Below are 12,581 nucleotides of genomic sequence, written 5' to 3' on the forward strand. Positions count from 1 at the left end.
GGACTTCTCAAGCTTACACACTCTATCCGGATGCTTCGGATCCATAAACCCCTCTGGCTGAGCCATGTAAACATCCTCAGCCAACTTTCCGTTAAGGAAAGCGGTCTTGACATCCATTTGCCAAATCTCATAATCATGAAATGCGGCAATTGCTAACATCACTCTAATAGATTTAATCTTCGCAACTGGTGAGAAGGTCTCATCATAGTCAACTCCGGGAGTTTGAGTAAAGCCCTTCGCAACCAATCGCGCTTTATATGTGTGCACGTTTCCATCTACGTCGGTCTTCTTATTGAAGATCCATTTGCACCCAACGGTCTTACGTCCGGGCACATAATCAACCAAATTCCAAACTTGGTTATCATACATGGATTGGATCTCGCTATCCATTGCCTCTTTCCATTTCGCAGACTCCGGGCCTGCCATGGCTTCCTTATAGCTATTAGGTTCATCAAGATTTATTAGTGTACCATCACTAATATACGTGTCCCCTTCGGTAGTAATATGAAAACCATAAAACTGGGGTAGAAGTCTAACTCTATCGGAACGTCTAAGAGGTAAGGATTCGTCAATCGGTTCAACCGGAGTTTCCTCCTCGGGTTGAGTGCCAGCGGTAGAGGTTCCTTCATCTATCGACTCTTGAATCTCTTCAAGCTCGATTTGCCTCCCACTGTCTCCTTGGCTTATGAGTTCTCGCTCTCGGAAAACTCCTCTCCTCGCAATGAAGACCACATTGTCCTTCGGTCTATAGAAGAGATATCCAAAGGATGTCTGCGGGTAGCCGATGAAAATACATCGCTCACTTCGAGGTTCAAGCTTTTCGTGAGTATCTCGTCTTACGAAAGCCTCGCAACCCCAAACCTTGATATGTGCCAACGAGGGAGCTTTCCCTGTCCACATCTCGTGAGGTGTTTTGGCAACCTTCTTGGTAGGGACTCGGTTAAGGATATGGGCGGCAGTCTCTAAGGCATACCCCCAAAAAGAGATAGGTAGTGAAGCACGACTCATCATAGAGCGAACCATATCCAATAAGGTTCGATTACACCTTTCTGCCACACCATTCAACTGCGGTGTCCTAGGAGGCGTCAATTGCGAAACTATTCCACACTCCTTGAGATAATCGTGGAATTCAAGACTTAGGTACTCTCCTCCTCGATCGGATCGAAGCATCTTGATTTTCCTGCCCAATTGATTCTCCACTTCATTCTTGAACTCTTTGAACTTTTCAAAGGTGTCTGACTTTTGCTTGATTAAGTAGATATACCCATATCTACTATAGTCATCGGTAAAAGTCACATAGAAGCGGTTCCCATCCTTCGTGGTTGATCTAAACGGTCCACATACATCGGTATGTATTAGGTCCAATAGACCCTCGCCCCTTTCACAAGTACTCGTGAAGGGCGACTTAGTCATCTTTCCAAGCAAACAAGACTCGCATGTGTCATCTTCCCTAAGGTCGAATGACTCCAACACTCCATCCTTTTGGAGTTGGGCTATGCGTTTCTTGTTGACATGTCCAAGACGACAATGCCACAAGGATGCTTTATCCATACTAGTGGAAGAATCAATATTCAAAACATCATTTCCTAGGTTATCAATAATCATAACGGTTTCATATATTCCATTACATGGTATAGCTTCAAAGTAAAAGACACCATTTAGATAAGCCAAAATAGAACCATTCTCATTATTAAAAGAAAATCTAAATCCTTGTCTATATAAACCATGAAATGAAATGATGTTTCTTGCCATTTCTGGCGAATAGCAACAATTGTTCAAATCTAAAACTAAACTATTCCTAAGCACTAAGGAATACACTCCAATCTTGGTCACAGGCGACGATCTTCTGTTCCCCATGATTAGATTGATCCTTCCTTGCTCCACATCCCTACTTCTTCTTAGTCCCTGCACATTAGAACAAATGTGATAACCACAACCGGTATCAAGAACCCAAGAAATAGCATGATTAGAATCGTTAGATTTGATTGTATATATACCTGCGAAAGATGGCTTGATCTTTCCTTCTTTGATCGCTTGCAGGTAATCCGGGCAGCTTCTCTTCCAATGTCCTATCTTGTGGCAGTGGTGGCACTCTGCCTCCTTCGGGTTAGAGCAGGGCTTGGCGGGATCAACTTTGGTCCCACTAGAAGAGGCACCATCTCGGGCTTTCACCTTGCGATAGTTCTTCGATGAAGCTTTCCTCTTCTTTCCCTTCCCTTGTCCAATAGCCAAGACAGGAGCAGCGGGCGGATTGGGAGTAGGTGCAACAGACTTGTCTTTGAAGTTGCTCTCAGCAACCCTCAAGAGACCTTGGAGCTTGCTTAGGGTGACCTCTTCTTTGTTCATGTGGTAGGTCATCCTAAATTGATTGTACATCGGAGGCAAAGAGTGAAGCACCATGTCGATCGCCAAATCCTCACCGAAGTCAACATTTAACTTGCGAAGGCGGTCGACATACCTTTGCATCTTTTGCAAGTGCACGGTAAGAGATTCTCCATGACCCATCTTCGCGGAAATCATGTTAGTGAAAATCTCGTACCTCTCTTGTCTCGCGTTTTGGTGGTACCTTTCCAATAAGTCTTGGTGCATCTCGTACGGGTACATGTCCTCGTAGGACTTTTGGAATTCGGAGTTCATGGTGGCGATCATGATGCAATGTACCTTCGTTGCATCTCGCTCATGAGTTTCAAAGGCGGTGATTTCGGCTGGAGTAGCGATTTCGGTGTTGATTTTCTCGAGCTTCTCATCGAGGACATACTCCTTATCCTCATAGCGAGCAATGGTGCGAATGTATCTTATCCATTCACTAAAGTTCGTTCCATCGAAGGTGACCTTTTGGCAAAGGCTCATCAATGTGAAAGAACTAGCAGCAGCGTTGTTTGCGTTCGACATCTACAATTAGAAAAGGACAAAGATAGATTAGAATAAGAATCCCTAATTATCACCCAATAAGAAAATTAGGGCTAGGATCCAACAATAACATTTACATACTAGAAAAGGGATGCCGTAATCTAACATGCAAATAAATTGAAGGTAAGTGAATGACGATTCACTAATTCTCCATTACGAAACTTAAACTATTAGTCCTAAGTGTTTTTTTTTTTTTGAGAATTCCTAGGTTCGGATGAGATTCATTGAAACTATTCAATGGCATGTTTAAATCTCGATATGCCCCTCTTGTTTGTGACTGGGATGCCGAGGATCACAAAGCGGGTGTGAATTACCATGCAAATTCACATGGCGCCTTCATTGTAACAATCACCTATTCGATGTGCCGGTAAACCACACACGCTCCATCGAACTATGATAAACAACGAATCACCCTTTGCCACCTTCGCTTAGAACCAATTAGTGTGCCGGTAAACCACACGCGCTCCACTAACATCTTAGCAAGGTGCAAAGTGTAATTTCATGGGATTGCATCAATTCACTTTTCCTAAAGTAACTAGGATTGGGAAAATTTTTTTAAAAAAAATGTGTAGTTACTTTATATTTCTTATTATACTTTTAATGAGAGGATGAGGTTGCCCTATCCTACCCGTTCGGCTAACGACCCTCCACCAATCAAGCAAGCGGTAGGTGTGAGTGTACACCCATTAAGCGCCATTTTATAGGCCGCAACCTTATACCCACCTTATAGATCGGCTTCGTGAATGAGGCCTACTAACGGTAAGACTAGCATTTAGTTATACATATATATATTATTCTAGTAATATCATATTAGTATAGGGTTGTATTTTAAAACTTTTAAAATCTAGGGTTTTGAAATGTAAGTTGTCTAAATTAAAACTTTTAATCACAAAAGTAAATTTCAAAACAAAAAGGGTAGGTTTTAAACATTTAAAACATGGAGGATCAAATAACAAATAATTCCAATTAACAATTAATATCCTAATTATCTATATTTGATTTATTCAAGATTTCTTTTTAAGATAATTACCAAAATAATCAAAATAATCAATTAATTATCATATAAGGAAATTAAATATTTAATTAGTTGATAATTACCTTTAACTAGATCAAGATAATAGTTATATTTATCAGAAAAACGAATTAATATTGATCTAATTAGTTTATGGTAAGTTAAGATAAGATAAACACAAAGAAATCCCGAATCTGGCCATTCCTGACGCCTGGACTCGCCGAGTGCACAAAGGGACTCGCCGAGTCAGGCCTACTCGCCGAGTCCACTTTGAGACTCGCCGAGTCCATGACTCAGAAACCAAAAATCGAATTTTTGCAGGTTTGTTTCAGTTAATCAAGCAACAATTTACAGAAAACCAAACCTGGCTTTGATACCACTGATGGGTTTTAGCCATAAGAACTCTCCTATGTGCGCATGCAAAACCCTAATGCTTGGATCTAGGCTTTCTAATAAACATGCTTTGAATCCAAGACTTCTAATTTCTAATTAGGTTAAATAACAACCTTGAAACAGATCTAGAATCATACCTTTGAGTTCCTTGTTGATCTTGAGGTCTTGGAGCTTCTAGAGTCACAAATGTCACTCCTCTAATGGCTTACAAACACCAAAGCAAGGAGGATGAATTGGGAGAGAGGAGAGGGGAGGAATTTCGACCAGAGTTCTCTTACTTAATCAGAGGTTTCGAATTCCCTATGCCATGGGGTCTATTTATACTTGTAGACTCCTTAAGGGTTACAACCTAAACCCTAATTGGATAATCTTCTCTTAAGGCTATCCAAATCCATTCCTAGATAAGCATATGGACGATTTTAGCTTTCCTAAAGCTCTTAGAATCCGTCCAAACCATATCCTAATGGATTTACAGTCTAAAGCTTAACTATCAAACAATTGACAGTTTATACCCCTTTATTTAATTAATCTCTTTAAGTCACCAAATTAATTCTAATTAATTCTATGACTTATATTAATCAAATAACAAATATATTATTCATTATATTATTCTCATAATATATTAATAATATTTATTCTCTCTTAATAAATCATCCTATCAAGTTGCTATGGTGAAGGCAACCCAAAAGGACCATGCACAACCGGATATAGTTACAGCCTTAGACACTATTCCAACAGATATATCACATAAAGTTACTAACTTTACGTCCATGCATGTGTTATTTAGCTTAAAAGGCCCTAAAAGGTGATTCACAAGTTACATGGGACTCCCATGGCCATAAAGTTGGCACCTTTATGCCATGAAATCCCTCAATGGATCTAGATCTGAAGGTTCTTTCCACAGGGGATATCCAAATCCCAAAGGCCACCATTATTGAACCAAAACATGGAGAAAAAAACCCTAAAACTAGATCTAAGCACTCAATAAGCAAGGTACGAGCTTTATACCTCAGGTGGACCAGAAATGAAGCTCTACTTCTGGATCTACTATTCTCCTTCACTTCCTTGCTCTTTCCTTAAGTCTCATTTTCTTCAAAACCTCAAGAAAGTACCAAGAATGGCTCAAAACACTCAAAAACGTATTAGGGTTTCGTAGCTAGGGTTTGGGGTGATAGAGGCTGCAAATGAGGCCACCCTTTGGAGGTTAAGGTGCTTAAGTAGGATGCAAACCCTGAAAATTAGGGTTTCACTATGGCAGCCCTACTCGTCGAGTTGATGCTTCTCAACTAGTCGAGTAGACTTCAAGTCCCGCGTCCAAAAATCCGTTTCTACTCGACGAGTTTGGGGCCTCCAACTCGTCGAATCCCTTTGCAAAAATGAATAATTTGGTTTAAAATACATACAAGAATCCAGGTGTTACAATTTTCATGTGTATCATGAAGCTCGAAGGGAAGAATGCCATAGTAAATAAATTAACAGAATTATGTTGCTATTCTAAACTATCAACATGTAAAAACATAAAAAAATATATAAAAAAACATCAACTCCGTTGTGAAGCACGAGAATGTTTACTAGTTACAGTTATTGTTTAACTTACACCAAAAATCACCCTTAAAGTCACCCACTCTAGACATCACTGTCATACCAAACGTTTTGATGTTTTTGATGGTTTTGTCATAATTGTTATATTTACGAATGTTTCTTGCCCTTTCCTTATTTCTTAGAATTATTTTTCTTATTCTTAACCATGTGAACAAACGTTGTCCTTATTCAACTTTGGTACTTCCTTTGTTATTTTTTTTACACATGAGGATATTCTTAAATGCATAAAAGATAATGATATATGGTACATTTGAAATATAAATGGAAGTTTGTCGGTTACATTTGACATAATAATAAATTCATTTATTTTCATATACTAGTACAAAAAATATTTGTTGATGTGGTTAAAATGATTAATTGATGCGAGTATTGAACCGCACCAAAAAATATTGCATCAGAAAATGCCCTTATTTAATGATGCGGTTCCAAAACCGCATTAAAAAATAGCCAAAACCGCACAAAAAATAGCCAAAACCGTTAAAAAAAAAGCCAAAATCGCACCAATAAATAGCCAAAACCGCCTAAAAAAATAGCTATCTAAAACCAATTAACAGGTTCATCAATGATGCACACAAAACTCTTTATGAAGCTTCATTTTCTTGTATTTAGATATGTTCGGTGAGTGTTATTCGATTAATGGTTCAATCATAATATCTTAATCTAGTTTTTGAACTTTCTACCTATGATTCCATAAACTTCCCTTTAGAGTATGTAGGTCCATTAGAGGTTCTAGTTGTCCCTTCTTTGATTTTAGTTTCTCCAAAAGGGACGGTTTCAATCTTTGCAATTTCTTTTTCTCTACCAATTAAAAATTTGTTCTTGGGAAATCACTTTTCATCGACGTTGTTTTCAATTTCTTTTTCGACAACATCTTAAAACTCACTCTGAAAAAACTAGCTCCATACCCATTGATTGAAAGTTACTAAAGCAAACATCATAAGTCTTTGGATTCCTTTTTGGAGATATATCACGAAAAAAGAGGCATTTGCAGAGATTCAGAACAAGAAAACATCATTAAAACTTAAAATCAGACATCCATTTACAATTAACAAGAGAAAAATAAAGTTACAAATGCCATTAATGAAAAGAAGATAAATAATGGACATAACTCACATGCGTTTTCAAGCATGAGATCGACAAATCTATAATTATAAGAAGATGTTGCATTTCCAACGTTATATAGAAGAGGGAAGATTGAATGAAAATTTTGAACGAAATTTGGAGAGATCTAACGGGAAACGAAAAATTCGAGTGAAATTCTTAGAGGAAAGATTAATGGCGTAGTTCAATATTTTTTAGTGCAAATTATTTTTTGGTGCGGTTCAATGTTTTTTAGTGTGTATTATTTTTGGTGCGGTTTCCATGTGATTTTTTGGTACGGTTTTGGAAAACCGCATTAGAAAATGCTTTAATGGTGCCATTTTGGGAAACCGCACTAACAAAACTATTTTATGGTATGGTTCTCTTATTTTTTGATGCTGTAGATATTTAATAATGCGGTTTTTAGAAATGACCGCATTAAAAAAATAGAAACCACTCGCACTATTGAATGACTTGTGTACTAGTGATATTTGGGTCGTGAATTGGCCAGTGCGACGAAATTCATTGGGTTCTTCCATGTAAAGCTGGCAAAAACTAACATGACACGCTAACCTACAAGAAATAAATGGGTTTAGGTAAACTGATTGCAACAATACTTCACACAAATTAAGTGGGTACGGTTTATGTGAAACTCTTTCAAGCTGACCCAAGAATACACATTCATAATGTCCAAACTATAAACCTGCCAACTGACAAAAATTCGACACGAAATAAACGAGTTTGAGTAAAATATTTTAGCTGTTTAAGTAAACAAATTGACATGACACAACATGAAAAATAAACTACTAAGGTTAGATTCAAAAATTTTCAACCCGTTTAATATTTCACATGACATAAATCCGAAATGACATGAAAATTTTTCCATGACAAGCTTTGAATTGCTAGATTCATCGACTAATATTCAAGTTTTGTTTATTTGGTGTCATGTTTTAATTTTAGATAAATTTATGCCGACATTGGATGGATTTATGCTATATCTTAAGTTCGATCAAAAAAATCTATGATTCGTAGTTTAATGGAAAAGTTGAATGTGATGAAATGTCTAGCTGGATTAAACTCAACATAGTCATGAATATTTTGGTGTGAGGTTGGTGGTTGTAACGTAGACAACACTATCCCCTCCTATCGAGGTACCGACATATAGGAGGGGTACCACCAATTTAGGTAACATGGGGCATTATATAACCTGTGAACACTTAATCTCACTTCCATCTCTACCATCTTTAGTTGGACTACATGCATAAAGATTTGTATCAAAATAATTTTATATCTTTTAAATATTTTGTGAATCAATTTTGTTGATTTTAACTAGTTTGTATTAATTTTAAAGTAAAATTTTGAATGGTTTAGAAGAGATTGAAAAATATAATTTTTCATATGTCGTAGATAGAAAATGTGAAACTAAAAGAGGAGAAAAAAGTTGTTATAACACGGATGTTGCGAAAGGGTTGAAAGTAGGGGTGCAAATGAGTCAAACTACGTGATTTTTTTACTGGTGAAATCACATTCGCCTTCCTTTTAAAATGATTATTTTACAAAAAAAAATTATATTTTAGTATGCCCTCGATCGTAAACTTTGGTGCATTAGTTCATGCAATGCAAACACCTATGCACCTCAATCGTCCATAAATGGTTCACATAGTTTTAATGTCACCTTATTTGGTAGACTAGATATCCAATTACATATACCATTATGCCGCTGCAATTTGACTAATTTTGCTTATCACTTTTACCATTAACCATTCAAACTGTCTCACAATCGTCTGATAAACAATTATTAGATACAATCATCGTTGTGTTACCTTATGCAGCGAAGATATATAAGTAAATACAAACATACATTCTGCAAGACCGCATACATAAACATAGTTAACCCGTAGCTACTCGACCTAAAACAGAAATGCATAGCAACACTAGACATATATAAGTCATGAAGTGAAAGGTGTTGCTACAGCCAAAAGAGGAGTCTTCTTACGAATAGTAAGGCCAGGTCGTTCAGTCATATCTAGATCCTCTTCCTTCCCGTTGGGTAACTCCCAGTCAAACTTGAGCAAAAGATTGGCCAACACATTCTCATTTGTCGCCATTGCAAATGCAATCCCAGGACACCCCCTCCTTCCAGCACCAAATGGAATCAAATCAAAGTCAAGACCTTTGTAATCAATTGCACAATCCAAAAATCTCTCAGGTTTAAACTCATCGGGTTCATCCCACACTTTAGGGTCTCTTGCAATGGCCCATGCATTAATGATTACCCTAGTTCCTTTCATGACATCGTAGCCCATGACTTTCGCATCTTGGCTCGCAACACGAGGAATTAAGGTTGGGATTGGAGGATGAAGCCGAAGAGTTTCTTTAAACACGGCTTTTAAGTACTTCATGTTGTCGATATCATCATGGTTTATCTTTGACTTGCCTTTAAGAACCATCCTTACTTCATCCCGAAGTTTCTTGAGAATCTTTGGATGTTTTAGAAGTTCTGTAAATGTCCATTCTAATACTGTTGCTGTTGTATCTGTTCCAGCGGTATATGCATCCTAGATAAGATATATCAAAGCTTAATTTGTTACCATGAATTAAAATGTAACTTAGTCATTCTGTATATTTAATGCTTATATTTTATTATTTTTTGAATGAATATGATAACTAACCGATTTAAGTATTGGCCAGTACTGGATATATATATTTAAATATATATACTAGTCCTGAAACCGTGAATCATGCTACATGGAGACATCTTGATAAAGACGAAATCCATGAGATGCACGAGCTATAAAATATACAACTATACGTCTTATATCCATCTTAAATAAATTATTTAAGTCGTATATAAGGATCAGCTTTGTATGATGAATCTTTTTGTTTTACCACGTGGATTTGTTCTTTGAATTGAATTGAAAAAGTAACGATTTTAACGAACGGTTATTTTAACCATTTAATTAATCATTTATACCTTATAGACAAAATTTCTGGATCTACTACTAATTTTAGGGCACGTATGTTTTTAGATGAATGTTTTACTTTTAAATCGACCCATCTCCGATTGCTTATTGAACGGAGGGCGATCCACGTCAACTGGATATACTTAATCTTTTTTTTTTATAAAGAACAAATATCATCGATCAAAATATTAAAGTCAAGATAGAGGAAAGAGAGTTACCAATAGGAGTGCTTTAATTGCTAGTCTGTCGATAGTAACGCCTATGTTATCATCCTTCTGAATCTTAAGTAGTATATCAACGAAGTCTTCACCACCACCACCACCACCACCAGCTGCCGACCCTTTCTTCAGCCGGTCCTCCACCACACCGTCCAAGAACTCATCCACCTCTCTCGCCACCCTCTCGACTTTATCATTCAGTCCTCTCAATCGATCCACCCATGCAAGTTGAGGAATAAAATCCTCCAAATTAAGACCTCCCAATATCTCGAAAAACTCCCTCAGCATATTCTTAAACTTTCTCCCGCTTTCTCCCTCGCTATACTTCCTTCCAAACGTCAACCTACACACGACATCATTCGTGAGCGTCACAAACATATCACTCAAATCCACCACCTGGTTACCAGATTTCTTGATTTTATTAACAACAAAGGCGATCTCTTCATCCCTCACTTCACTACTAGATTCCACCCTTTTGTTGCTCAAAAAATGGAGAACCATTATGCTCTTGACTTGCCTCCAGTACTCGCCATAAGGTGCTACCGAGACTTCTTTCAGGTCGCAGAGCAGTTTCCGCCACATTTTCACGTCGGGTCTGTTGGCAAATATGAGATCTTGGGTTTTCATTATCTCCGAGGCTGCTTTGGCTGATGATACCACCAGGGTTGGGATGCAGCCCATGTGGATGAGCATGAGTGGACCACCGTGGAGTTGGGATAACGAATGGAGGGAGCGATGGAGGAGTGGGCTGATCTGATGGAGGTTACCGATCACCGGTAGTTTTGGTGGTGAAGGTGGTAGGTTTCTCTTGGTTGAAGGTCGAGTAAAGTAGTAGAGTTTGATGAGAAAGAACACTAGCATTATCAAAGTGGAAGCATACATTAAAGGAGCCATTGTTTCGTTTTTGGTGAAACTCAACGTTTTGAGAAAATGAAGTGGTGTGGCTCAGTGGCTGTCTTCGTCTCTTCTATGAGTTTATTTATATTTATATTTTTATATTAATAATGATACATAATAACAAATTTTATTTATTTATAACCATGTCAAAAGAAGGTTAAAGATGAAGTATTAAATAAATTACAACCAACGAACAATTCATGGTTTGGGATAGGAAAACCCAAAAAAGAAAAAGGATTTTAACATTTTTTCTAAAAAATATTTTAAATTTCAATATAAATTTAATATTAATGATATTCAATATTATTCTATGTTGAATCGTATCAACTAAATCTTTTTAATGATGTAATTTTTTTTTTCTCTACATTTTTTGATATATCTCTCTATACTAATAAAAGAGTAGTGTTTTTGTCATGTGTCACCATATTAGACCTCTTAATTAATGTGTTGTCACTTGTCAATCTATTAGTTCTCCATTTAAATTTATTAGACCTCCTCATTAATGTGATGCTATTTGTCAATGTATTTATTCTCTATTTTAAATTTAAATTTTAAAATTTATATTATTGTTTTCATTAATTCACAAATAAAAAATATCTAATATATATTAAAAATCAATTTTACATATTTATTTGAATCAACGATTATAATTTAATATAACTAATAAAAATATCTTTTAAATTAATAATTTATTTAAAATAACTGATTAATAATTTTGAGTTTTTATTATAAAAGTTTGATTAATTTTATAACCGTGGTTCCCACGGGTTATAAACTAGTTAAACAAATAAAAGAAAATGGCTAGGATATAAAATAAATAATTGAACTTAAGAGGGTATAATATGTAACATGAAAGTAAAAGAAAAAACTGCAAACATGGTCCTTATCGTTTGTTATTTTATGTTGCGTCCGTATTGTTTCAAAATTGTAAATTCTGTCTCTTTTTTAATTAGTTGTGGATTTAGTCCTCCAAAACTAAAATGACTTTTCATTTTTTTTCTTCAATTATTTTATTATTATTAAATATAAAAAAGGGGCCACACACAAACCCCACCCCTTTTATCACTGTCTCAACCCTTCTTCTTCCTAAGAATCGTAATCCAATTTTCTCAACATACTCGATGCTTGAAGAAGATTTAAGCCTGGTTTCAATCATTCATGGGCTTTAGAGATTTAGGTAATATGAGTTATGAACAACGCAATGTTTTGCAAGTTATTCATTGTTACAGGGAAGATATGGACTAGTTCAAAAAATCCGTTTTGTTCTATTTTTGTCTTTGATTTAGTGATAAGAATTTGTTCTTGGGTTTGACAATGGAAACGAGAAACATATTTTTATGTCTGATTTCTATATTTAATTTCATCTCTGAGTTTTTGTCTGTGTTTGAATTCATCCACGAAAATATATTTTTAGGTTTGCTTTGTTGCTATAATTACAACGGAAAATGGTGATGGTTTTTGGTGTTGTTTTATCTTGGTGGTGAACATGTTTATTACATGTGGGTG

General features: G+C 36.2%; 1 protein-coding gene across 1 annotated transcript; it reads right to left on the reverse strand.

The window, feature by feature from the left end:
* Window positions 1-8,723: 8,723 nt before the first annotated feature.
* On the reverse strand, window positions 8,724-11,146 carry LOC145102529 (cytochrome P450 736A117-like). Its single transcript, XM_079039948.1, has 2 exons — window positions 10,179-11,146; window positions 8,724-9,555 (listed from the first exon to the last, which is right to left on the reverse strand). Exons 1-2 carry the CDS (start codon window positions 11,070-11,072, stop codon window positions 8,947-8,949), a joined length of 1,503 nt encoding a protein of 500 aa, XP_078896074.1. The 5' UTR covers window positions 11,073-11,146; the 3' UTR covers window positions 8,724-8,946.
* Between the last annotated feature and the right edge of the window lie 1,435 nt (window positions 11,147-12,581).

The sequence above is a fragment of the Lactuca serriola genome, chromosome 4 (genome assembly GCF_051521515.1).
Source record: "Lactuca serriola cultivar US96UC23 chromosome 4, Lser_US96UC23_V15, whole genome shotgun sequence".
Classification (NCBI taxonomy): domain Eukaryota; kingdom Viridiplantae; phylum Streptophyta; class Magnoliopsida; order Asterales; family Asteraceae; genus Lactuca; species Lactuca serriola.